At 37.0% G+C, this 26,057-nt stretch overlaps 1 protein-coding gene across 1 annotated transcript in view; it reads left to right on the top strand.

Annotated features, from left to right (window-relative positions):
- LOC150085985 (coronin-1C-like) overlaps positions 1–26,057 on the top strand; it is a 239,686-nt gene that overhangs the window by 95,979 nt on the left and 117,650 nt on the right. The window contains exons 6-7 of the mRNA XM_090374319.1: positions 11,281–11,385; positions 25,262–25,407. Of these exons, the coding sequence (XP_090230445.1) occupies positions 11,281–11,385; positions 25,262–25,407 (251 nt within the window). The remainder of the gene's footprint in view (positions 1–11,280; positions 11,386–25,261; positions 25,408–26,057) is intronic.

Here is a 26,057-nt window from a genome sequence, read left to right as displayed (position 1 = left end):
ACCACAGACAGTTCGGCCTGCTGGTATTAGGCTAAAACAGCTAGCAGAAGATTGGGATATACACTTCAATAAAATCTTACAAGATCCTATAGATCCTGATCCTCCATGGTCTGTCATCATGCCATCTTGCGACAATTATTTCTACCAGTGGGGTAAACACTCTCTATCAGATATTAACATCCAACAGCTCCACATAGCGCATACTCAACGTTATCCTGACTTCGCTAAAATTTATACAGATGGATCGAAGTCTGAGAGTGGATCAGGTGCAGCAGTAGTACTCCCTGATACTATCATTTCTCTATCTCTCCCAACAGAGTGCAGTAGTTACACGACTGAATTATATGCCATAAAGCTTGCTATAGAAAGTATTTTCCATATGTCAATTCAAAAGAGCTTAATTTACACAGACTCTCAGAGTTCCTTATTAGCCTTGCAAAACAACTCCTCGTCTACTCACCCTCTATTAAAGCTCATTATAACAGAGTTGATACGTCTGAAAGAGCGCCAACAAAAGGTTATTTTCTGCTGGATACCTGGCCATACTGGAATAGCAGGAAATGAAATTGCGGATGATGCTGCCAAACATCCATCGAGAGCAGCCCCAACAAATTCCTTAGTACCATTCACAGATTATAAAATGAAGATCCGAAGTATATGTAAAGGTTGACGGACTCTACAATGGCAAGCACAAATTCATAATAAACTTTTTCAAATTAAACCTGTACTAAAATTATGGGCTTCTAGCCTTATTACAAACAGACAAGAAGAAGTAATCCTAACCAGAGCCAGAATCGGTCATACTCATTTAACTCATTTGTTCCTCCTGTCAGGGAATGACCCTCCTCAGTGTAATCACTGTCATACACCACTTACAGTCAAACACATACTTCTAGAATGTACTCTGTATCATAATGCTCGACTAGTGTCATTCAGTTCTCTAGCAAGCTTAAAGGTACCTGTGTCACTTAGTCATATCATAGCAAAAAATCAAACATCGCAGAATTCTTCTCCTTCCTAAAACGAATAGGAATATATAGCCGTTTCTAATTGCTTCTACATGAACCAAACAGGCAGTATGAACCACTTTTCTAAGTGCAATATGGCCTAAGTAGCTATTGCACTTAAAATCCCATAAACAACAACAACGCTTACACTTTTATTCATTCTTCTAGCTCTCCTCTCATTTATTCGACTCTTACTTTCACTTACACTTTAATTCATTCTTCTAGCTCTCCTCTCATTTATTCGACTCTTACTTTCTGCACTGCACTCTGTGGGCACCTCAACTTACTGTTATTCTTCAGTTGTGGTGCAGGCCTAGCCGCAAGTTTTTTTTTTTTTTTTTTTTTTGCAGGCCAGGGGAGAATGCAGTGATAGTGTTTATGTGGTTAGTAAATGTTTGTTAGTACAGTATATATAAAGTAATGTAAGTTATTTTTAACTTTGTATTCTTTCAGCCAATTACATTTGCTCTTCCACTCATTCCCATTCACTCTCTCTCTCTCTCTTTCCCTCATGCTAGGTCACTCTTTCTTTCACCAAAACTGCCATTTATCCCCTTTTACCATAATTCCTAGTTCACTCAGTGCCCACCCTATTTATTTTATCTTTCATTTTCATTCATTCATTCTTCTTTCATTCTACATTGCATCCCCTTGCTACTAGCTTACTGATATTTTTCAGTTAATCTGCTTCCCTGGCTGCCTGTACATCTCCCTTCCCTACATGGTTACTTATTTGGTGTGGGGCCCCAGGTTCCTACACATGGCAGGGTAATCCTGGGGAGTTTTGTTACGTCAGGTTTCTGTCAGGGCACAGAATACTGCTATCCTAACAGTTTTTAAGTCATCTTCTGGGCGTGGTGGGAAACTTGGGCAATTTTACTATTGATTATTGTTTAATGATTGGAGGGCTGAATTGCCATTCTTTGGATTGCTCTGCGCATTTCGAATACTTTCTGTGTGAAAGATGTAAAAGCTTTATAATTTTGCTCTTCTATGATGAACAGATGTTCTTCTCCCCTGGGAAGGGGACCAATCTGTGCTATTAGCTCTGTTCTGGGGATGTCATATATTATACATTCATATAGAATGTGTGCTCAGTCTTCACTTTTGTCACAGGTGCAGTTTGGGTCATTGGTCAGGCCTAAGGAGGTTAGTTTTGCCTTTATGGAGCCGTGACCTGTCAATATAAATGTTGTAAAAAGTCCAGGGGCATAGCACATAGGTGGCTTTGGACTAACCATTGACACCCATGGCAGAAACCGTTTGGTAACCAGACCTCTTGTTTCCTGCCCCCACTTTGTTTGCCATAGCTCATAGAGCTTTGTGGCTATTCTTTTTCTTTCATCATTGAAGGTGTTGGTTGTATCAAGGGCTATCCCCAGAAATTCTGTGGGTATGCCCTTTTTAAATCTATAATATAAGCCTCTTTTGGCTACTTCCAGGTAAAGTGGGAGAGTTCTGGCCAGCAACTGTAGTGCAGGTGTGCTTACTGTGCGACATGCTCTGGTAATAGTGAGTAATATTGTCCTTTGTATCGATTCTAATTTATTCCTATTTCTTACTATGGCTGAGCGGATGAACCATGCACCGGCTCCATAGGTGATAACAGGTAGGAACATTGCACGGTATATGATTCCCAGGGTCTTTCTTTTGAGTCCCCAGTCTGCTCAACTGATCCTGGCAATCATACCTGTATAATTTCTCACTTTCTTCGCCAAGTAGATCAAATGGGAGTAAAAAGTTAATTTTGAATCAAAGACCACTCCAAGATATTTTAGTTCTGTTACCATTTTTATAGTGGTTGTGTTAATTTTGATTTGTGGACGTCTTCTTATGCCCATATTGCCTTTCAGAAGTATTTGTTTGGTTTTTTCAGGTGATATTTTGAGCATGTGCATTTGTGCCCACTCCTGCAGCTGCAAAAGGGCAGCATTTGATCTTTGCTCTACAACCACTCGTGAGTTACCTTTTACAAGGAAAATCATATCATCTGCAAAGGCTAGGCTTTCCACGGGGCCCAGATCCAAGACCAGAAATTCGTCTAGAACAATGTTCCAAAAGAAAGGGCCAAGGATTGAACCCTGCGGGCAGCCTTTATTCACAAGGCTTGTCAATTCCTGGAACCTTATACGAACTGAGACACTTCTGTCTGTAAGGTAGCTGTTTATTACCTTATAGAGTTTTTGTGGGGCATTTGCCTGGCGAAGTCTCCTAAGGACACTAGGCCACCAGAGTGAGTCAATGGAGATTGCCAGCATATATTTCTCCTCTGTGTTTTTAACTGTTGTCAGTAGGTGGTGCATGGCATCCTCCGTAGAATTGCCCTGCTTAAAACCGTACTGATTGTTGGAATACAAACCTGCTTCTGTGTAATATTGAGCTAATCTGCTATATATTAGTCTTTCATATATTTTCCGTAGTACAGGAAGTAGGGCTATTGGTGTATATGGTTTGGGATCGGTAGGGAGTTTTCAGGGTTTTTGAGAATTAATCTTAACACAGCTTGTTTCCATATTTTTGGGAATATACCTTCTGTCATACAGTTATTATATAGTGCTATTTCCGCTAATTTTTTGATAATCTCAACCTCTAAGAGGTCAAAACCTGGGCATTTATTGTTTTTGGGTTTAGATAGTGCTATTTCTAAATCTTGTATAGTGAACAGAGGTTCAATATTGGCATTGTCATATCCAGTGTTTTCTTTTATAATGTCTAGCTGGGTGTGGGAATGATTCCCAGTTTCAGTCTGAATGATACTGTCTAGGATGTTATTTACAGAATCCACCCAACACAGGGTTGGGGGTTCCATCTGGTTTGACAGTAGTTTCTAAGACATCTTCTCTTGGCAGCTTGTTGGTCACTATTCTGTAGACAACTCCCTGAGGGTTATTGTTTCCAGTAGTTCCCACCAAGTGCCTCCAGCATTCCTTTTTCTTGTCTCTTACGAGGGCTGTATACTGATTCCTGAGAGATTCTATAAGAATCTCTCAGTACATCCACCTCATTTTGTGGGCAAGATGTTCTGGCTCTTTGAAAATGTCTCCTCGCCTGGTGTACCCAACTTCTGAGTATAGTCAGTTAGGGGCACCACCAGGGAACTGTCTGCTTCCTCTTTTTTTTTCCGTGGGATAGACAGTGTTGCTGTTTTTGTTAAAATGTTTGTCATAGTCAGTGTTTGCTCGTCCGGGCTACAGTTGCCTGATCTAGACCACTCATTTTCCTGTTTTTGCAGCTCAGCTGCTGTATGTTCTGCCAGTTTGCCTTTTTAAGGTTATACCTTTTGATATCCAACAGGGAGTGTTGGGTTGTTTGTAATTGCCTGTTTAGTTTGAAGGAAATGGCTCTGTGATCTGATGTGGTCCAGGCTGGGTGGACACACCAGTCTGTGATTTTAGTTGGGAGGTTATTTGGTTGGTTTAGCACTTGAAAGGGTGAGGTGGCTATATAGTCTGAAAGTATCTGGCCGTTACATGTGCCTGCTTTGTCTTCCGTACAGCTATGCCATAAGGCTGACCGGCAATTGACATCAGCACACACTATGATATTTGCAGTAGGTAGCAAGTTTGTTACTACTTGTAGGTGTTCAATAGTTGGATTTGAACCACACTCCCACTGGGGAGCAAAGGTGACCCACCTTTGTGACAGTAAGGTCAGTATTTTTAACTACTATTGCTGTAGAAGGGACACCTGAGGTGTATTCTATTATTTTATAGCCTCTTGGGTATCCCTGAACCCTACCCATATGTGTGTAGGGTTCCTGGAGTACCAAGATACCTTTATTATTTTATTCCAATTTGAGTTTGATCTGATCTACAACGGTTCTTGCTCTTTGAGCATTCAATTGGATGAGATTTAGTGCCCTAGTCACATTTATTAGCATTAGTAGAGGCATTTGATGCAAGAAAGCAAACTTATGCAGCATCAGCCAAAAAAAAAATAAATAAATAAATAAATAAATAAAAAATAACCACTTCCACTTCACCCCTCTGTTCGTTTGAAATACCTCTCCAGCTGAGCCTTAAACTTATTTAGGCTATCAACTTCCACGACAAGGGATGGAAGTCTGTTCCACCTACCAACCACCCACTGGCTAAAGGCAAATTTCCGCACATCTATCCTACATCTGTCTTTCCTCAATTTGAATTTATGCCCTCTCAGGTGATTATTCTGAGCAAGAGGAAGAATCCCATCAGTATTGAGCATGCTCAAACCATTCAAGGCTTTGTACACCTCTATCAGATCACCTTGCTGGTGCCAAGTCTCCAGACACTGTAATTTGCAAAACTTAAGCCTTTCTTCGTAAGAGCACCCCTTTGTTCCATTCACTAATCTTGTTGCCCTTCTCTGTACTCGTTCCAGCAGCTCTACATCCTTCTTGAAATGAGGCCTCCAGGCCTGTATACAGTACTCTAGGTGTGGCCTGACCATTGCCTTATACAAGGGAATAATCACCTCCTTATCCCTGCTAGAAAAATTCCTATATATCATTGACAATACACCATGAGCTACTCTTGCAGCCCATCTGCACTGCTCAGAGAACTTCATATCTGCCTGCACAACCACCCCCAGGTCCCTTTCATTCTCTACCACTGTCAGTGTAGTACCACAGAGTTGATACGTTGCTCTGGGGTTGCTGTCGGCCTCCGTAGCCGAGTGGGCAGGAGCGGGAGTGCAGTAGCACACGCTCTTTGAGTAGACCGGGGTTCAAACCCCTGACTGCTGAATACGGTAGATCTGCCAACCCGCACTGGACCAGCATGGCAGATTATGGTCCATTTCCCTCAGCATGAATTGTTGAGGAGGCTTCCATCCTGCAGTGGGTTGATTTTTTTTTTTTTTTTCTGGGGTTGCTGTTTCCCATATGTAGTACTTTACATTTGTCAATGTTAAACTTCATTTGCCACCTCTCAACCCATCTGCTCAACCTTTCCAGATCCTGTTGCAGCAGCATAGTGTCAGTAGTGTCCTTGACAACCCTGCCAACCTTCGTATCGTCTGCAAACTTGGACATTAAGCTTGATATATCACCATCAATATCATTTATAAATACAGAAAACAATAAAGGACCCAATACTGAACCCTGAGGGACTCCACTAATAACATTAGTCCACGATGAGCAGTGTCCATTGATTACCACTCTCTGTCTTCTCACCCTCAACCACCCCTTTATCCATAGCAGCAATTTGCCTCCAATGCCACACTGCTCCAATTTGTGCAGCAGTCTTCCATGTGCAACGGTATCAAAAGCCTTTCTAAGATCCAAGTATATAATATCCAAGTTATTCCCTGCATCCAGTTCTTTTGTGACTGCTTCATAGTATCCAATCAAATTGGTCAGGCAAGACTTCCCCTTAACAAAACCATGCTGTGTCCGAGCTATAACTGAAGTCTTGTCTAGATGATCCTGCAGTGCTTCTTTAACCAGTGCCTCCATTAATTTTCCTGGAACAGACGTTAAACTCACAGGTCTATAATTACTTGTGTCAGCCTTTGATACTCCTTTGTGAATTGGGGTCACATTTGCACATCTCCAGTCCATGGGTACTTCCCCTGAGTCCAAGGAAGCTCTCATAATTATGGCTAAGGGTTTGCTTACTTCCTTTGCTGCCTCCTTTAATATAACTGGATAGATCCCATCCACCCCAGGTGCCTTTCTTGTGTTTATCTTCAACAATTTCTCCTCCACTTTACTCTCAGTTATTACAAGATTCTCTAGCTTACTGCCAGAGTTGAATACACCTCTGGCATTCCCCTCGCTGAATAACTCCTCATGTGTGAATGTCGATGCAAAATATTCATTTAGTTTGTTAGCTATCTGAGCAGGATCATCAACAGTTGACCCATCGATATCAAGTGGACCAATCTGATTCATCCCCTTCCTTCTAGAGTGTACATAAGTAAAGAACTATTTGCTGTTTTTCTTCGCTTCCCTTGCCAAGGATTTCTCGTAATCTGCCTTCGCCTGCCTAACCTCCTTTGTAACTCGGTTACAGATCAACTTGTATCTATCATAGGCATCTGTGTCACGTGTTAATTTGTATGTATCCCATGCATTTTTCTTCTCTGCCATATGCCTCATTAGTTCATCTGACATCCATTTAGGCCTAAACCTTGAACAATATTTCTTAGTTGGTATGTAAAGTCTAGTAGCTTCCAAGATAAGTTCTTTGAATGCTTCCCATTTTGAATTTGCTGTTGGTAACATCATCAGTTGATCCCACTCTATAGAATTTAAATACTGTCTCAGTCCATCGTAGTCACCTTCACGAAAGCAATACCCCTTCCCTTTACCCCTAATGGTAGTTACCTCTTTGAGTAAATCCTACTTCAGAACACTGTGATCACTGCCACCTAGTGGTTCATTTATCTGCAGATTCTTAATGCATGAAGAATCACTACTGATAATCAAATCAAGAGTATTACTCCCTCTAGTTGCCTCCCGAACATGCTGAAGTCAAAAACAATCATCCAATAAATCCACAAAAGCCTTGCTAGTGTGTGAGTGACCAGCCCCCAAATTCCAGTCAATATCTGGGAAATTAAAATCCCCCATTATAAGACTCTCTGATTTACTGGCCCACTCTATTTCTCTGTAAAGTTTCTTATTATACTCATCAGAGTCATTAGGCCTATAGCACACTCCTACTCTCAATTTTGATCTCCCAATGCTTATGTCACACCAAACTGACTCGACACTGCACTGTCCATCGATGTCGACTGGCTTCACTTCCTTGGAATTTATGTGTTTCTTAACTAATACCATAACCCCTCCTCCCTTCCTATCCTGTCTATCCTTTCTCTAGACATTGTACTCCCCAAATTCCAGTTCTGCATTCCTTATATCTGTGTGACACCACGTCTCTGAAATCCCAACAATATCTGCCTTTGATGTTTTGAGCAATACCTCAAATTCATCAAATTTATTTACCAAACTCCTAGCATTGGTGTACACAGAAGTATACATGCACCTGCTCTTCCTCTTAGCCACCCGAACACAACCCATGTGTTTACTTGTACCCCCTTGATTTCCAGCAGTCTCTGAAATATCCTGCATCTTATTTTCCAGGCTGCTGCCCTTTCCAATAGAAGCAATGCAAGAATCACTTTCTCCTCTGCCAGTGGCTACTGTTAATCTATTAGTCCCTGTATCCCCCCCCTAATCTAGCAGTTTTCCGACCCACCTAACACTGCCTCGATAGCATCAGCAAACATTCTTGCACCCTTTCTATTTAAGTGTATCCCATCCCTGTAGAAGCAGTCTCTCCTGTTAACAAGTACAGACCAGGCTGAATCTGGTCTATAGTTGGTCCTAGATTGAATAAGTATTGCCATTTTTTTTTTTATAACTGGGGCATTTATCATCCCTGATACTATGTATATAGTCAGTCAGCCATGCTGCCTTGCAGGTAGCACATTTTGGCTGCTGAGACTTATTTTTGTAATCATGGCCACTTACTGCACAGTGACCACAAACAGGTTCTTTCTGATGCACTCTCTGGCAATGTAACCATATTTATGGTAGTTAAAGCAACTTTGGATAGGGAAGTGTTCCCTAAATCTATGACTGGTCCAGCCAGCATAGATTCTCTGTTGTCCCTACAATACCTTCCATATTTTTAGGTGTAATTTCTGCTATTATGTTAAATAATCCATTACTTTTGCTTTTGGTTCCTCTTTTTAGAAGGAATTCAGCAGCACATTCACTCATTTCATTGTTAAAGTTTTTGAAATAGATATCCATCATGAATTCTTTTTCTATTACTGACACAGGCACATCAAAGATTATAATATTAGGGTTTTTCCCTTTTGGTTAGGCGCCTCCGTAGCCAGGTGGGAAGGAGCAGCAGTGCGTAGCACACGCTTCTTGATTAGACCGGGGTTCAAGCCCGTCAACACCAAATACGGAGCATGCGGAAAGGTCAGGGAATGACCACCGCACCGGAGCAATATGGCCTTAGTTGCTAATGCCCCTAAAAACCAAATAACAACAACCCTTTTGGTTTTTCAGGGAGCAAGCCCAGTTTTTCCATCTCGGAATGGTTTTATATTTTTCTTAGATCTTCTTTGCTTGCTAACTTGATCAGGACTCCGTTATTCCTGATTTTCCGCATGTTGTTTATCTTTATTTCTCTCAGATGAGGTCTCAACTTTGTTACCACTGTGTCCTTAACTGCCTCACTGGTTTTATGGGTAGAGTCACTTTTTGCTTTCAGAATAATAATGTTGCTTTCCTTGTTTATATTAGGTTGCTTATTAGCTATTTGTTTTGCTTTAGTTATGTCCTGTTTACCATTAACCATTGCACATTGGGCATAGGTTAATGTGTTCATTGTTTTATAGTTGTTCTCCTCCTCAGTTGTAACCTCTAATTTTGATTTTAGCACTTGGTTCTCTGTGTTTAATTCAATCAGGCGCTGCTCAAGTAGTGACCAACAGTTCACTATCTGCAGCCTAATTGCAGAAGTAATCCTGTTGGTTTGCTTGTGCATATATTCTTCTAGATACACTCTGGTTTCCTTTGCCTGTTTGATAGGGTCAGTCAAATTTGTTAGGTAGTCTAGTTTTAGTTCTTCTTCTGTCTTTTGTTGCTTCTCTGGAATTTCTATTGTTTCTTGATTTTTTCCTTTCCTGCCCTTCTTAATACTGAGGAGGCCAGGAGGCCAGCTATCCAGTTCATTACCATTTTCCTCTAACAGGGGCTTTCTCCCTGAGCACTCTAGCTTCATTTTCAGAGGAGTCTTTTAAGTCATTGTCCAGAATTTTGTCATTATTTGATTTTTCAGCCATAATTTCTGCATTAAATTCACTTTCGTAGCAATAAGTCAATTTCTGACGTTTTAAGTAGTAGTTTGAGGTACTTATTTCCAATGTAGGCCCACTAGAAATCAGTAATCGCGATTTTCCAGTTTTGGCGGGAAACGCCTATAGACAAAGAAAACTATCTTATAAACTAAGTATAAGTTCTGTCACTAGTATTTTATTTTTCCATACAAAATAACCTTATCGCAAGCAGTTTGAAGTATAATATATTCAAAATTTTTGGACTTTTGAAATGTACTCAAATCAGTGGCTATGCCAGTGGGCTCGCTACCGCTAAAGCTGCAGCGATCGCGCTGAGCAAAAACACTCTCAAAAGAGCAAAAATAGGCAAATACAATCACAAAAACTATTCTTGCCCGACTTAATTTACTTACCTTCATCTGTGATACTCTTAAAACCTGAAAAATCCATGTTGCAATACTTGCCTAAATCGAAGATCGCAATATTGTTGTCAATCATTGTCCGCCGTTTACATCATCAAGTGGAGCTTCGTGCAGGTGTGTCCGTACACTTCCGTGACCGCAGAAGCTTTCTATAAAATTTTGAGTGTTTTGTTCTAAATTGTTAGATTGCAAATAAATTGTTATATTGCAAAAAAATAATGCAGTGTTTCTGCTATAAATAAACTTAATGCAATTTATTAGTAATGTACTTTATCCAACATCAAGAGAAAAGCAATATGCATAATACTTTCTTTCCCTCCTATCACTCCTTTCTTTATGTTGCTGTCTGTAAAGAATTTAAGCAACTTTACTTTTCTGTTCTTCACATCTTACACAGTTGATAAGCCTTTTTTTTTTTTCCTTTATGCAAACCCCCAGCGTGAAAGGTATTAGAACCTATAGTACTTAGTATCATGCATGGGTTGAAAGTTGAGAAGAAAAGAAGATACTTGTTAACATTAGACTTGTTCTAAATATTTTAGCAGATGGATTTAAATATGGGAGATATCAGTGGCATAGCCAAGATAGGGTCAGCATGTACATTGTACCCTCTGATGCCGAAATCATTACGGTAGGTTAGCATTAGGCAATTGGCACCTTTTTAGTGATTGTACCTGCTGACAAAAAATCTTGGCTATTTTTTGTCAGCAGGTGCTGACAAAAAATAGCCTGACAAAAAATAGCAGGTGCTGACAAAAAATTGCTACTGGAGATGACTAATTGGAGAGGAGCCCAGTCTTCATTTAAATGAGTGGTCAACCCAAGACCTGAATTCGTTGATTTGTGAATCATTAGACTTGATTCACGAATTAGGTTTTCAGGATTCATTTATTTTCCTAAAAATAGATATAAAAATGAGAGGTGCAAGGAAATGGATTATCTGATCTTGGGAAGCTCAGTTATATGTAATATATTACTACATTAGTAAGATACTAGAGAGAGAATCACTTATTTTTCTCAATCGTTTAATATTGTTACTTATAGTAATATATTTTTTTTCATAATTTTAGAGTGCTCTTGGGGAACCAATAATTTTAGAAACCTTAGATACAAGCAATGGTGTGCTTTTCCCATTTTATGATGCTGATGTTAATCTCCTTTATTTATGTGCCAAGGTAAGTATATTTTTTTGCTTGCTACTTTCTTACTAAAAATTTAAAGCTCATTTTGATTTGATTCCTGATTTATGTTTAATGTCAAGACTGTCAATAGGTAATGAAGAAAATATGTAAACCAAGTATAATTTATGAGTGGAATATGGAGATTTCTTTCCTCCCTTTGTTGTATATACCTTAGTGGGCTATGCCTCAAGTGTAATAAAGAACTAGAATTGTATTGTTTCTTTACTTTTGGACTTATATGATGTAAATAATGACTTAATATGATGATTTTGAAAATAAATAAAGAAAGAAAAATGCTTTCTTATTGTAATGCCATTATGAGTGAATCAAGTCTTACATAAGGACCAAATCCAGTAATAGTAAAAGGATTAAAGAAGTTGAAAGCCATGATCAGCGAGAACTTAAATAAAAATTAACATACTTGAAATTTCTTCTCAAAAATGGCAGCCATTCCAAAGGAACTAAGACCCATAAAATCTTTCCAATTGTCAGATTTAAACCAAAAGTGAGCAAACTTGGAGAACATTTTTTATTTTTAACCTCATTTCCAAAGAAGCCATCATTTTAGAAGAGGTAAATAAGGAAGCTGACAAGAAGACAAATACTCTTCGAAAGGCAAGACAAATATTTTTCGAAAATACCATCTTTAAAGGATAAGCTGTGAAGCACCATGGGTTTTTTATTGCCATGGAGAATTCTATTGCATTATATTAAGGGTTTAAGGAAGAAATGTTTTTATGGAAATTCTTTTACCATCATTGCAAGAAAGAATATATTTCCATACTAATTTCATTAGTGAAAGACATGATAAAAAAAAGTAAGAAAAGATGCAAGAAAAACATCTTAAAAACTCAACATCCTCAGTCTGTAGGTACAAATACATAGACCTAGTTATATTGAATTTATTATAAATCTTTCTAAATATCACTTAACAGAATTAGATTATAATCTAAATTACAGTGTGGCATCAAAAAAAATAATATCATATAATGCTTATATTATCCAAGCACAATCAAAACTAAATAGTCATGAAAATAAGGGAAAAAAATTTTAAGCAAAATCAGTAGTTATAAAACAAAAAGTCACTTCTAACCTTACCAAAGATGAATTTAAATGTAGCACTTGGTAAAAGAAATTCAGTTATATGCTTAAATAATTCTGATTATGATAAAAAAAAACTAACAAATGTTTTAGAATAAAAACATTTATCTTGTACTTGATAAAAATCCAGTACCAAAAATTAAACAAGATGGGGAACTGATTCCAAGATCTGACACCTGAGCATAATAGAAGGCATATAAATATATAAAAATATGTGTAAATATAGCAAAAAGGGAACACTAAAGGATTGAAATTGTCAGAAGATATGTTGGAATGCATTCAGGCATATAGTGATAGGAACCTTCTGGTGAACCTTCTCAGAACAGAAACAAGGGGAGAAATACTGGGGAACCATGGAATGGGCTTTTCAACAATAAAATTCAGTAGGTTGTAAAGGAGCATGGCAGGAGAGGTACGGGGGAATGAGACGCTGTGAGAACACTAGACACTGCATTTGAGATGCCTCATGCAACATAATGTCAGCATTTAGAGACAGGTTTAATTTGTAATTCTTGTTCTGACTCATTATGCAAGTGAATAAGGATCTAGTGAAGGGTTTTTAACATGGTGTATAAAGCATTAGAATAGTTTATTTCTTGTTATAGAATTAAACACATATTGAAAATGAGTTAAAAAGGCTAAAATTAGAAGTAAAGACTTACGGTAACTTGTATGCTGAACTATTGGGATATGTGACATGCTCTCTGTGTATATTTTATATCATTAAGATACATAAGACAGTATGCCTTTAAGGCCTGTGACAAGTTTCAGAAATAATGCAGCAGCCAGCTTAGCAAAGTTTGTAGTAAATATTTTAAAGCCATTAATGAATTCATATAAATATGTAAGGAATAGAGATTATCTCCATTCTTTGATAAGTAATATAAAATTAGATAATGGAGACAGACAATTTTTTTTATATATAAAATTGTTATATAGTAGTAGTAGTAGTAGTAGTGGTGGCATGTGATGCAAGAAAGCAAATGTATGAGCTTATGCAGCATCAGCCAAAAAAAAAAAAAAAAAAAAATCACATCATTCCCTCCAAATGTCCAGTTCCTCCTTAAATTTATTCAACCTATCAACTTCCACAACGACAGATGGAAGTTTGTTCCAGCAATTAACCACCCGCTGGCTAAAGGCAAATTTCCGCACATCTATTCTACATCTGTCTTTTCTTAATTTGAAATTATGCCCCCTTAGGTTCGTAATTTGAACAAGTGGAAGGATCCCATCAGAATTCAGCGTGCTCAACCCATTCAAGGCCTTATATACCTCAATCAGATCACCGTGCAGGTGCCTAGTCTCCAGCCACTGCAATTTACAGAACTTAAGCCTCTCTTGGTAAGAGGATCCCTTCATTCCCCTCACCAATCTTGTTGCCCTTCTCTGTACACGCTCAAGTAAATCTACATCCTTCCTAAAATGAGGCCTCCAGACCTGTACGCAATACTCAAGGCGTGGCCTGACCATTGCCTTATACAGAGGGATAATCACCACCTTTTCCCTGCTAGCAAAATTCCTATATATCATTGACAAAACCCCATGACCTGCCCTGGCAGCCTGTCTGCATTGCTCAGAGAACTTCATATCTGACTGCACAATTACTCCCAGGTCTTTTTCATTTCTACCACCTTAAGTGTAGTACCACACAGTTGGTATGTTTCTCTGGGGTTACTTCTACCCATATGCAGTACTTTGCATTTGTCAAGGTTAAACTTCAGTTGCCACTTCTTAGCCCATCTGCCCAAATTATCTAGATCCTGTTGCAGTAGTACACTGCCATTACTGTCATTAACAACCCTGCCAACCTTTGTATCATCTGCAAACTTCGACATTAAGCCTGATATACCTTCATCAATATCATTGATAAATATACAAAACAACAGTGGACCTAACATCCAACCCTGTGGGACTCCACTAATAACATTTAATCCTTTTATCCATTGTAGCAACTTACCCTTAATACCATTCTGCTCCAATTTTTACAATAGTCTTCCATGCGCAACAGTGTCAAAAGCTTTCCTGAAATCCAAATATATGGTATCAAAATTATTTTTTGCATCCAGTTCCTTTGTAACCACATCATAATATCCTATCAAATTTGTCAGACAAGACTTTCCCTTAACAAACCCATGCTGTGTCTGAATTATTGCTGCAGTCTTGTCTAGACGATCCTGCAATGCATCTTTAACCAGCGACTCCATTATTTTACCCGGAACTGAAGTTAAACTAACTGGTCTGTAATTACTCGTGTCACCCTTCGATCCCCCTTTGTGAATTGGGTGGATACATTTGCACATCTCCAGTCCGTGGGAACTTCCCCTGAGTCCAAGGATACTCTCATAATTATGGCTATGGGTTTGCTTAGTTGCTTTGCCGCCTCCTTTAATATAACTGGATAGATCCCATCCACCCCAGGTGCTTTTCTTACGTTTAACTTCAACAGTTTCTCTTCTACTTTGCTCTCAGTTATTACAAGATCATTAAGCACCCTGCTACAATATGATAACCTTCTGCCATTTTCAAACCTTAATAATTCCTCACGTGTGAATGTAGATGCAAAATACTCAATCAGTTTGTTTGCTGTCTGAGCAGGATCATCAACAGTCGAACCATCGATGTCAAGTGGACCAATCAGATTCATCCCCTTCCTTTTAGAGTTTATATAAGTAAAGAAATCCTTGTATAAGTAAAGATATACTAATGTACATCCAGAGAAAGCATTAGCAGTACAGCCAAGCTTTTAAATCAAGGTAACACTTTAAGTGCAAAGACTAAATTAATAATTAAAGATATTTTACTAGTTGTAAATTACGTTACGCGTCATACTAATGTTTTTTTTTTTACCATAAAGTATTTGGGGTCTGTATGGGAAGAGATGTAAGTGAACATTTGTCAGAATTCTATCTTATGGAAATGGAAAATAGAATCATTTCCAAGTATTTTTTCCCATAAATTAAAAATGTATGGAAGATATGTTGATGATTGTGCCCTAGTTGGAAAACCTGATATGATAAACAAACTCATCAGTGGACTAAACCATTGATGATAGGTTGGGTTCTCTATCAAAGTTAAAGAAATTCAAAGTCTAAAATTTTTTAAATTTAACTTTAAAATTGCAGGAAATTAATATATTTATGATCCTTTATCACATAAAAAAAACAATTTTGAGAATTTCATTTATGAATGCCTATAAATATATCTCAATCGATGAAAATTTAAAGGAGGAAATTGACCTTATTAAAAGATTACAAAAATGAGAATATTCCATTTATTTAATTAAATTAGTTGAATGCTTCTTTAATTTAATGTAAACAATGTAGTATCACTTGGAAGGAACTGATTAAATAAAACAGGTTGAAGTTAAAAACTCGTTTAATAAACAAACAGTTAAATTAGGAACAAAAATAAAAGTAATAAACACAATAGCTTTCGGACGGGGAACATCCTTCTTCAGATGTGACCAATATTGCAAAAGTGTAATGTGTGTGTGCTGTGGTGGTTGCGCAAGGTGAAAACAGTATGCTACAGATGCAGACAACAATTAGCTATTGGAAGTGGAGGCTTGTGGTTTTAGTTGCAATGCTTGGGTATGCTGTGAGTGCCAATGTTTGTCAGCTAGGAGGATGGTTGCCTCATTGAGGGGATGATGCGACTTGCTCTATTCTGGTTAAAGGAATCGCTGCAACACGAGATATGGAGCAATTCCAACCAGACATGGCGATGGTAGTGGTGGGATCAGTCAATAATCTTGACGTCACGGTGTGGATCGATGTTGTGCTGGGTAGACCAGAAGGCCTCAGCAATAACCGAGTGCTCCACATCCGCCGAACAGAGCTTTCTCGTGCTCAGAGACCTGATTATTGCATCTTCTGCCAGTTTCCCCAACGTAGCAGTCACGGCAGGAAATATGGTACACTAAGCCACTTTCAGTAGGTAGGAATCGGTGTCTTAACCCTTGAAACGAGGAACCTTACCATCACCGCATGTGATCTACAATGACACTTTGAGGCTCAGTTCCAATAGATTTTTAACTTGGTGCACATGTGAGCTATCATTAAGGTTTCTGTATAGTGGTGATATATAACTACAGGTTGACCGTCACTAATCCGGCAGTGTTTGGGACCTGTGTGGGTGCTGGATTAGTGAGTTTGCCAGATCACCGGTGGTTATTTTAGCACATGCAGTTTATCCAACAGCTAACCACCTCATCCTACCTTTAACATGTTGACTGCCAAGCTAGTTTATGAAAAAATTCCCCAGGAGCCAAAAAATATTTAGCAAATAATTTGATAGTAATTCTAAAATAAATATTGCAATGTCAGTGTTGTCGTTTTTTCGCGTAAAAAAAATCAAAAAAAGGTGTCTCTTTATGGCTGTCATGGCCCAGTAGGTTACTTTATTTCTTGAGAAGCCGTGTCAGCCACATATGTGTGATGCTATTACGGCATACATATGACGGTTGTTTGTGATTTGTTTATTGCACACGCAGCGAGCGCTACAATAAAACTAATTGAGATAAAATAAACTCTCAAACAACACAGTAAGTTTGTCAGCATTGTTAAAGATTTTGTGAAAACAAGTTCATTAGTGCACTATATTATCCATCATATCGTGTTGTGTTTTTCCACAAGTTTGTACAAGTGTGTTGTAAAAAAAAAAAAAAAATTTCTTTTAAAAGAAAATTACTAAAATAAGAGGAACTGAGAGAAATTGCTGGAATTTACAACTAAGCAGAATTAAACTTCTCACAGACACGCCGCTGTCGAGTTTTTTCAGAAGTTCAACTTTATCTGTTATGGACAATGAACGGTGTTTGTGCTTTACACCATGAGAGGCACTTCCTTTATGCATTGGAACCATGGCTGGGGCTAAATGTGAGCAGGTTATAATAATAAATGCAGAAAAACAAGTAGGAATGTCTTGCCAGTGTTTACGAGTTCATGCCAACAGCTGATGCTGCAACCAACTGCACCAAAACAGTAGCGCCAGGTCAGTGTGCTGACCCGGGAAATTTGAAATTACGTTCACAGAAATTATGTCCGAATTAGCAGTGGAACCAGATTAGTGATGGTCGACCTGTATTATGTATTTACTGTTTGCCCCTTTTCCTTTCTATAACTTGATGTTTAGACCTTGGTCAAAAACAAAGACAGTACAATCAATGGCCTGCCAATCCCTTGGTTGATCTTGTAGGGTCCACAGAGACTTGGAGAACTATTTTGCATTTCATGTGTGGTCAGAGCAACCAATTAACTGTTAATGAATTTCTTGCCTAATTTCTGAGGCCTTTTCTTAATATTAAATGTAAAATAGCAAACCAATTCAAAACACTATAGAAGCTATACTGTATAAAATAATGATGCAGGCAGGAAGTTTACTGTATGAAGTCATTGCCTTACTATGGTTTGATATGTGGCTAGGTAGATGGAACTTTATTCTACCAAATGAAAATTGGCTAGATGTATTAAGAAATTTGAAAGACAAGTTATGATACTAGAGACTTAGAATCTCAATGTTAAGGTGCTAAAGCAGTGGTTTTCAACCGGGGTGCCGCAACAACATTCCAGGAATGCTACGTAATTTGGGTTTAAGTTACTTTATTTTTAAATTTATATGTTTATTTCATTATAAAAATGTGTATGGTATCGTTTTAATTTTGTGGTGATCTATAATTGATCTTTATTTAGTACCGCTATATAAAGAATAAAATTATTACATAAGTACAGGCAGTTCTAGCTTTACAAGTTTTTTTCCCCCAAGTATCAACAAAATCGAAAATATGAACATTAATTGCAAAAATGAATGTTAAACATTCATAAATACCACATTCCAAACCACGTGTGTAGCTATACAATACAGTGTACCCCGCTTTACGATATTAATCAATTCCAGAGATACCATCGTATTGTTAAAATATCGTAATGTGAACCCAATAACACATTGTTTTTTGGTAATTCGTTTCAAGATCTGGAAGTTGAAATTTTCCTTGTATAATTAAGCTATTTATCTCTCTAAAATATAATTTTTAAGGTCACGAGCGTGACCTTAAGGCCGTATAAAAGATCTCGAGCGTGGTTTGTAAATTGTATTAGTTACGAATTCAAATCATTAAAATGCACTACACTTTCATCGTTATCATATGTTCCATTATAAGAATCAATTACGCCTTTGTGATAGTTTTCTAAAGCACATTTCTGGAGGTCACGACCATAAAACAATAAAAACAATTTGCACTTCCCAATTTATTGGACTTTCCTGTTACTGCAAGCAATTATAAACTGGTAGTAAACTCGATCGTCTTGCATTTTCGAAAATACTGATAGCTGGAATTGTGTGGTTTTTTTATGGTATTATGGTGAAATGTGTTTTCCCTTTACTGAAATCTTTAATCATATAAAAAACGTAAATAAATTTTCAGAATCTTCTCTTCGTTCCTTTTTTTTTTTTTTTTTTTTTCAAGCTTCGTAAACTTGTTACTCCACGTGAATCTTGTTAGTTGCAATTTGTGTGTGCCTTTAAAAATGATTATGCATACAATCGTGAAATTTATAATTAAAAGAGAAGATTATCTTGGAAACAAACGCCTCTTGAAACATTTCTGAAGAAGACAACTCCTTGTGCAACAAACCAGCGAGTCCCGAGCCAATAATGAGTGATCAACGAGTGTGCATTTAGTCGATGATGATGAAGAATAAACATTCTTTAACATTTGTAAGTCGTAAATGATTTCTCTATTATTATAATTTGCTTGATTTTACAGGCTACGTTTTCATTTCTTTCGATAAATCAATCATTGTTGAGAACGTAACCCCTATTTTTAACCTTACGTCTATGGGAAATAAATTCCCGCTTTACAAGCGCGTGCTAGGAACGAATTAACTCAAAGTCGAGAACTACCTGTATATATAATTTGTATTATGAATTGCAATTTTGTTTATAATTATATTATTATAATAACTCTCCTATAACATTTTTTTAAATATTAGATATACAGTCGATTCCGGTTATTTGGGACACATTGGGACTAGTGCATTTTGGCCTGATTAAGCGGCTGCCCCAATTATCCAAAGTTTCACGTAAATAGTTAAAAATACATGGGACCCCCCCCACTTTACAATTGGTTCACTGTACAATCATATCAAGTTACAATGGACTCACCACAGTAAAGTACCATTCGCTATATGATGTGTAGTAAGCGCCGGTCATTGTGATCACATTTGTGAATTGAATTTTAATTCTATTAAACAGCGATTCTAATTAGCAAAAATAGGAGGAATGTTATCCACAGGCTATAAAAGTAAAGATATATTAAGTACAAATTTACCCTTTATTACCTTACCAATTAAAAAATTAAATGATACGTGATAATCGGAATAATTAATCCGTACTGTAATATGTACATACTAACTAGTTGATATTTCTGTTCACTGACATTTGTGGGTGGGGATTAAAATTTAAGACTGTAAAAAGATAAGCAATCAATAACAAAGAACACAGCACACACACAAATTGCAAGTAACACGATATGCGCAAGTGAGAACGGAGTAACAAGTTACGAAGCTTTAAAAATCGGAATGAAGAGAAGATTATGAAAATGAATTTTTTTTATATGATTGAAGATGTCATGGAAGTGTAAACACATTTCACTCTAATAACCCACAGAATTCCAGCTGTCGGTATTATCGCAAATTCAATAAGATCGAGTTTACTATCCATTTATGATAGATTGCACTAACAGAAAAGCTCAATAAACAGGTGACTGCTAATTGTTTTTATTGTTTTCTGGTTGTGACCTCCAGAAATCTGACCAAACCACGTAGTGCGGTCGGAGACAATCGTAGGGTAATCACCAGTGCTGTGGTCTCTTGCCCCAATTAAACGGCATTTGGTCCCAATTAAGCAAAGTAAACCCTGGCTATTTTCTCGATTGGGTTCTGGTTTTTTTTTTTTTTTTTAAGATTTGCCCCAAATAAATGGCTGAATCCACTGTGTGTGTGTATGTGTGTGTACACACACACAGAGAGGGATTATGGATTATGAAAAGGCATTTGACTCCATACAGCATAAGGCAATGTTTCGGGCACTGGAAAGAAAAGGCATAGATACCCCACATATTATGATTTTGAAGAAAATATATGAGAATGCTACCTCCTTTATTAGACTAGACAAAGACAGTAGCAAATTTAAAATCGAGAAAGGAGTTCGAAAAGGAGACTATATCTCCGAAGCTGTTTACTGCTGCCCTTGAGGAAGCTTTCAGAAGATTAGACTGGTCGCAGAAAGGAGTCAATGTGAACGGAGAGTACCTAAACCATTTAGATTTGCAGATAACATTGTGGTCATAAGCCACGATCCTAAAGAATTAGAGGAAAATCTTAATCAGTTATGCACAGTTAGTAAGGATTTTGGACTAAAGATGAATATGGCTAAAACAAAAGTAATGATGAACAAGTATGCCACAGAAAGGGAAATAATGATTGAAGGAGCAGAAATTGAAAAGGTGTAGTCGTATACTTATTTGGGACAAGTTATTAGCTGTAATAATGATAAATGGCTGGAAGCCAAGAGAAGAATAAATTTTGGATGGATAGCATTCAGGAAATATAGTCATATATTGAAGAGCAATATCCCAGTTTGTCTGAAACGTAAAATAATGAACCAATGTATACTCACCACCATCACTTATGGAAGTTAAACTTGGGCACTCATCAAAAGAATGGAAGAGAAGCTGAGGACTACATAGCAAAGAATGGAACGAATTATATTGGGAATCAGACTGTTAGATAAGAAGAGAAACACATGGATTAGGCAGCAAACTCAAATAAAGGACATTCTTATCAAAACTAAAGAACTAAAATGGTCTTGGGCAGGACACATAGCTCGAAGACATGATGACAGGTGGACCAAGAAAATAACAGAATGGTACCCAAGAGGAGCTAGAAGAATACCTGGAAGACAAAGGTAGAGATGGATAGATGAAATTCATGAGTTTGTGGGTAGTAACTGGATGGCCAGTGCTCAAAACAGAAGGAACTGGAAAGTTGCTGGAAAGGCCTTCATCCTGCAGTGGATTGAAAATGGCTGATGATGATGACGATGATGGTATACAGAGAGAGAGATAGAGAATCGGATCTGACAGGCAGAAAATTGAGTTGGGGGTGCCACAAAATAAAATAAAATTTACTTAAGGGTGCAGTTATTAAAAAAAAGGTCAAACCACTGTGCTAAAGTGTCAGCATCCAGCATATGTATGAATATTAGGCCATTGTCTGTGAAGGGAATACCATGTATGTGTATATACATGGTATGTGTATATACACTCACATATTACTGATTCTACGAATGCCCTTTTTGAGGTTGAGAGTAAAATACAAGTGAGGCAGTTTGTCTTCTTAGCAGCTTAAAGTTATTATAAAATTAGGTACTTTTAAGCTGGTAAGGAGACTGGTTTTTTTTTTTTTTTTTTTTTTTTTTTATCTTGCAAAAGCTTATGGCTTTCTTGCATATATGGCTAATACTAATATCATGTGTTGGAGTTTTTCATAGATTAGTCAAGCCATGCAGTCTTTTCTGTGCTAATTCAGTTTTTGTATTTTTTTATTTTATTATTATTATTTTTTTTTAGTTATTATGTGATTGTACTCTGAATATTTCAGCCTTTGCTGTTCCTTGTACTTATGCCTAGTTGAAACAACTTTAATGCTTTGTGCTCTTTCTATCCATTACCTTTTTCTGTAGTTATATCTGCAGTAGTTATAACTTATGTTAATGTTTACAATTTATAGTTTATAATTTACAAATGTCTTCAAACTATTATTTCTTTTAACTATTACAGATATCTGTGGTTTTATTCTTTGCTACTTGTTTAATTTCATCAGGTGAACTTAATAGTCTTTTCTAGTCTGTTCTGACCTTGTGTATTTTTTATGTTAGCACATGATGACACTCTCAGTATTTCATGTTTCCCACACTTTTGTCTGGTTTTAATCCATTTTACTGCCTGGTGCACTTTTCTCCTGTTATTTTTTAATCATATTTCAAAATTTTGTACCTTGGTTCTTTCATAAAAATTATAATACAGTGGATTCTGGTTATTTGGGCCCCCGGTTAATCGGGGCAGCCATTTATTTGGGGAAAATCTTAAAAACAGAAACCAATCGAGACAATAGCCAGGGTTTACTTTGCTTAACTGGGACAGCATGCCATTTAATCGGGGCAGGAGACCGCAGCACTGGAGATTACCCTATGATTGTCTCCGATGGTACCACATGGTTCGGTCGAAATTCTGGAGGTCACAATCATAAAACAATAAAAACAATTAGCAGTCACCTGTTTATTGGGCTTTTCTGTTAGTGAAATCTATCATAAACGGACAGTAAACGTGATCTTACTGAATTTGCGATAATACCGACAGCTGAATTCTGTGGGTTATTATGGTGAAATGTTCCATGAAATTTTCAATCATATAAAAAAATTAAATTTCAGATCTTCTCTTCATTCGTATTTTTAAAGCTTTGTAACTCGTTACTTGGTTCTCACTTGTGTGCATTCTGTTACTTGCAATTTGTGTGTGTACCCGTGTTCTTTGTTATTGATTGCTTATCTTTTTACTGTTTTAAATTTTAATCCCCAATTAAAATTTAAATTTTAATTTGCGATAATACCGACAGCTGAATTCTGTGGGTTATTATGGTGAAATGTTCCATGAAATTTTCAATCATATAAAAAAATTAAATTTCAGATCTTCTCTTCATTCGTATTTTTAAAGCTTTGTAACTCGTTACTTGGTTCTCACTTGTGTGCATTCTGTTACTTGCAATTTGTGTGTGTACCCGTGTTCTTTGTTATTGATTGCTTATCTTTTTACTGTTTTAAATTTTAATCCCCACCCACAAATGTCAGTAAACAGAAATGTCAACTAGTTTGTATGTACCTATTACAGTGCGTATTAATTATTCCGATTATCACATATTCTTCCGATTTTCACATATTTTTTAATTGGTAAGGTAATAAAGGGTAAATTTCTGCTTAATATATCTTTGCTTTTATAGCCTGTGGATAATATTCCTCCTATTTTCGCTAATTAGAATCGCTGTTTAATAGAATTAAAATTTAATTCACAAACGTGATCACAATGACCGGTGCTTACTGCACGTTGTATAGTGAACGGTACTTTGCTATGTTGAGTTCGTCGTAACGTGATTTGATTGTACAGTGAACCAATTGTAAAAAAGGGGGGGGGGGTACATTGTATTTTTAACTATTTACGTGAAACTTTGGATAATTGGGGCAGCCGCTTAATCAGGCCAAAATGCACTAGTCCTGTGTCCCAAATAACCAGAATGGACTGTATTATTTTAGTTAATTTATATTTTCATAATTACATGGCAGCTTTTACTATATGAAGTTTTAAATAGAATTACTATATACTTTATCCTCACCAGAGGCACTATTTGGGGATATTTATATTAGGTTAATTTTTCAAGACTTTGGGTGCTTCAACGGACAGGAATGTGTTTGCTTGCTGACTATTATGGTGTATGGTCTAGAGCCGCTGAACTCTGCCCTTGTGCTCTGTCAAAGAATTATCAAAAACACTGCATTCTTCTTTTGTCCACTGTTATACCGTGTGCCCCCCACCTCCCAAACAGAAAGTGTATTGAAAATCAAATTTCTCATTCTGCTACCAACATGTTTCCATTTCTCCATTTTCTTCTTCTTTTTCCTTGCCTTCTTCTCACGTTCATATGGGGTTGGCATTTCCTTCCTTAAATCTCTTCCTCCATTCCTTTCTAACCAGGGCTTCATCTCTCCTCCATCCTCTTTCAAATCCTCTACCACCTTGTCCTTCCATCTCAGCTTAGGTCTCCCCCTCTTCCCTATCACCTCCAGCTTTTCACACCTCTTCCCTACATACTCCTCACTTCTTCGTTCCACATGACCAAGCCACCTCAACCTAGATTTCTGCATTTTTTTTACTGAGGACCCACCTTAACCATACCTCTAATGTAGTCATTTCTTAACCTGTCCTTCCTCGTTACACCACACATCCATCTTAGCATCCTCATCTCTGCCACTTCCATCTTCTTCTCCTGGACCCTTGTAATCGCCCATGTCTCATCACCGTACATCAATGTGGGTCTAACCACAGTTTTATATCCATTTATCCATAATGCATAATATCCATTCTCAGTTCTTTAGGTAGACTTTATTAATATTATTCTTTCTAAATTTACCATTTCATCTTGTGATAGCTTTAAGCTAGTTAAGGAGACAACTGTCTCACTAGCATTTTGGAACATTTCATTTCTTCCAGTCATTCCATGCAGTTTATACATGCAAACTTCAACAATGTTAATTTGAAAATTAACTTTTTTAAGCTTCATTTCCCATTTGGTCTAATGACTGCAATTACTTGACATCTGTCTGTGTTGCTTTTCTTATTTTATTGTTATACAGCATACTAATAAACTTTGATTATTAGAGGAAAAATATATAATCATTATTTAATTGCTTTCCTATAGCATATTAGGATATGCTACAGAACAGTCTTTTATCACAGAATAGCTAAATAATGGGAGTGCTTTTAATCATTTTTGGGGTGAGTCGCAAATATTAAATTAATTGTATTGTGACTAACTCACATTGGGTTAGTCCTAAAGAGCTACATGATGAATGACTAATTCCATATAAATATGTCTTAGTAATAAAATATTATTTTATTGAGAATATTTTTGAGCTATTTTTATTTTGTTGATTGCAGGGTGATAGCAGTATTCGGTATTTTGAAATTACAGAGGAGTCCCCTTATGTCCATTACATTAATACATACCAGTCAAGTGAACCCCAAAGAGGAATGGGTGTAATGCCAAAGAGAGGTTGTGACGTCCGTCAGTGTGAAATTGCAAGGTTATAATTTTCGTTGTCTGCAGTTTTATTGAGCTAATAAATTGACATTTGCATAAATTTGTTTCTATAATAGAGCTAAAAGATTTCCTTGTTTTTTAGTATTTAAATTATTTGTCCTTTAACCCTGCAGTGGTGGCACTACACTTATGAGGTCCACTTGAAAATAACGCACCAGCATTAATTGTTGGTTGGCGATAAAAATATGTGATTTTTCTCTAAATATACACAAATTTTTACTGGGTATGCCTTTTAAATTGTGTTTTGTTGTTTATTAAGAATTATTATGTGACAACATTTATTAGGTATAGCACTACCATATTTGTTACTGTTTTCACTGACAATAGCTTATCACACTAGTTCAGCTATGAAATATTTCTCATGATTGTTTTGCTATAGTAATGGTAATAGCCATATAGTACAAGGAAGCCACAACCTTTTGCTGAACTGGCCAAAAAAAAAAAAAAACAAGTAGATAACAAAATACAAATTATGTACTTCCTTCCACACGTATTTAACTATCCAGTTGACCTTTGAATTTATTCAAACTGTCAGCCTCAACCACCTGCAAAAGCAACATGTTCATGCAATCAATGACTCTTTAGGTAAAAGAAAATTTCCTACAATCGAGTCTAAACCCTTTCCCCTGTAAT

This window comes from Mastigoproctus giganteus, chromosome 5 (genome assembly GCF_048544385.1).
Source record: "Mastigoproctus giganteus isolate SK-2022 chromosome 5, ASM4854438v1, whole genome shotgun sequence".
NCBI lineage: Eukaryota > Metazoa > Arthropoda > Arachnida > Uropygi > Thelyphonidae > Mastigoproctus > Mastigoproctus giganteus.
This window is presented reverse-complemented; position numbering and strand designations above follow the sequence as displayed.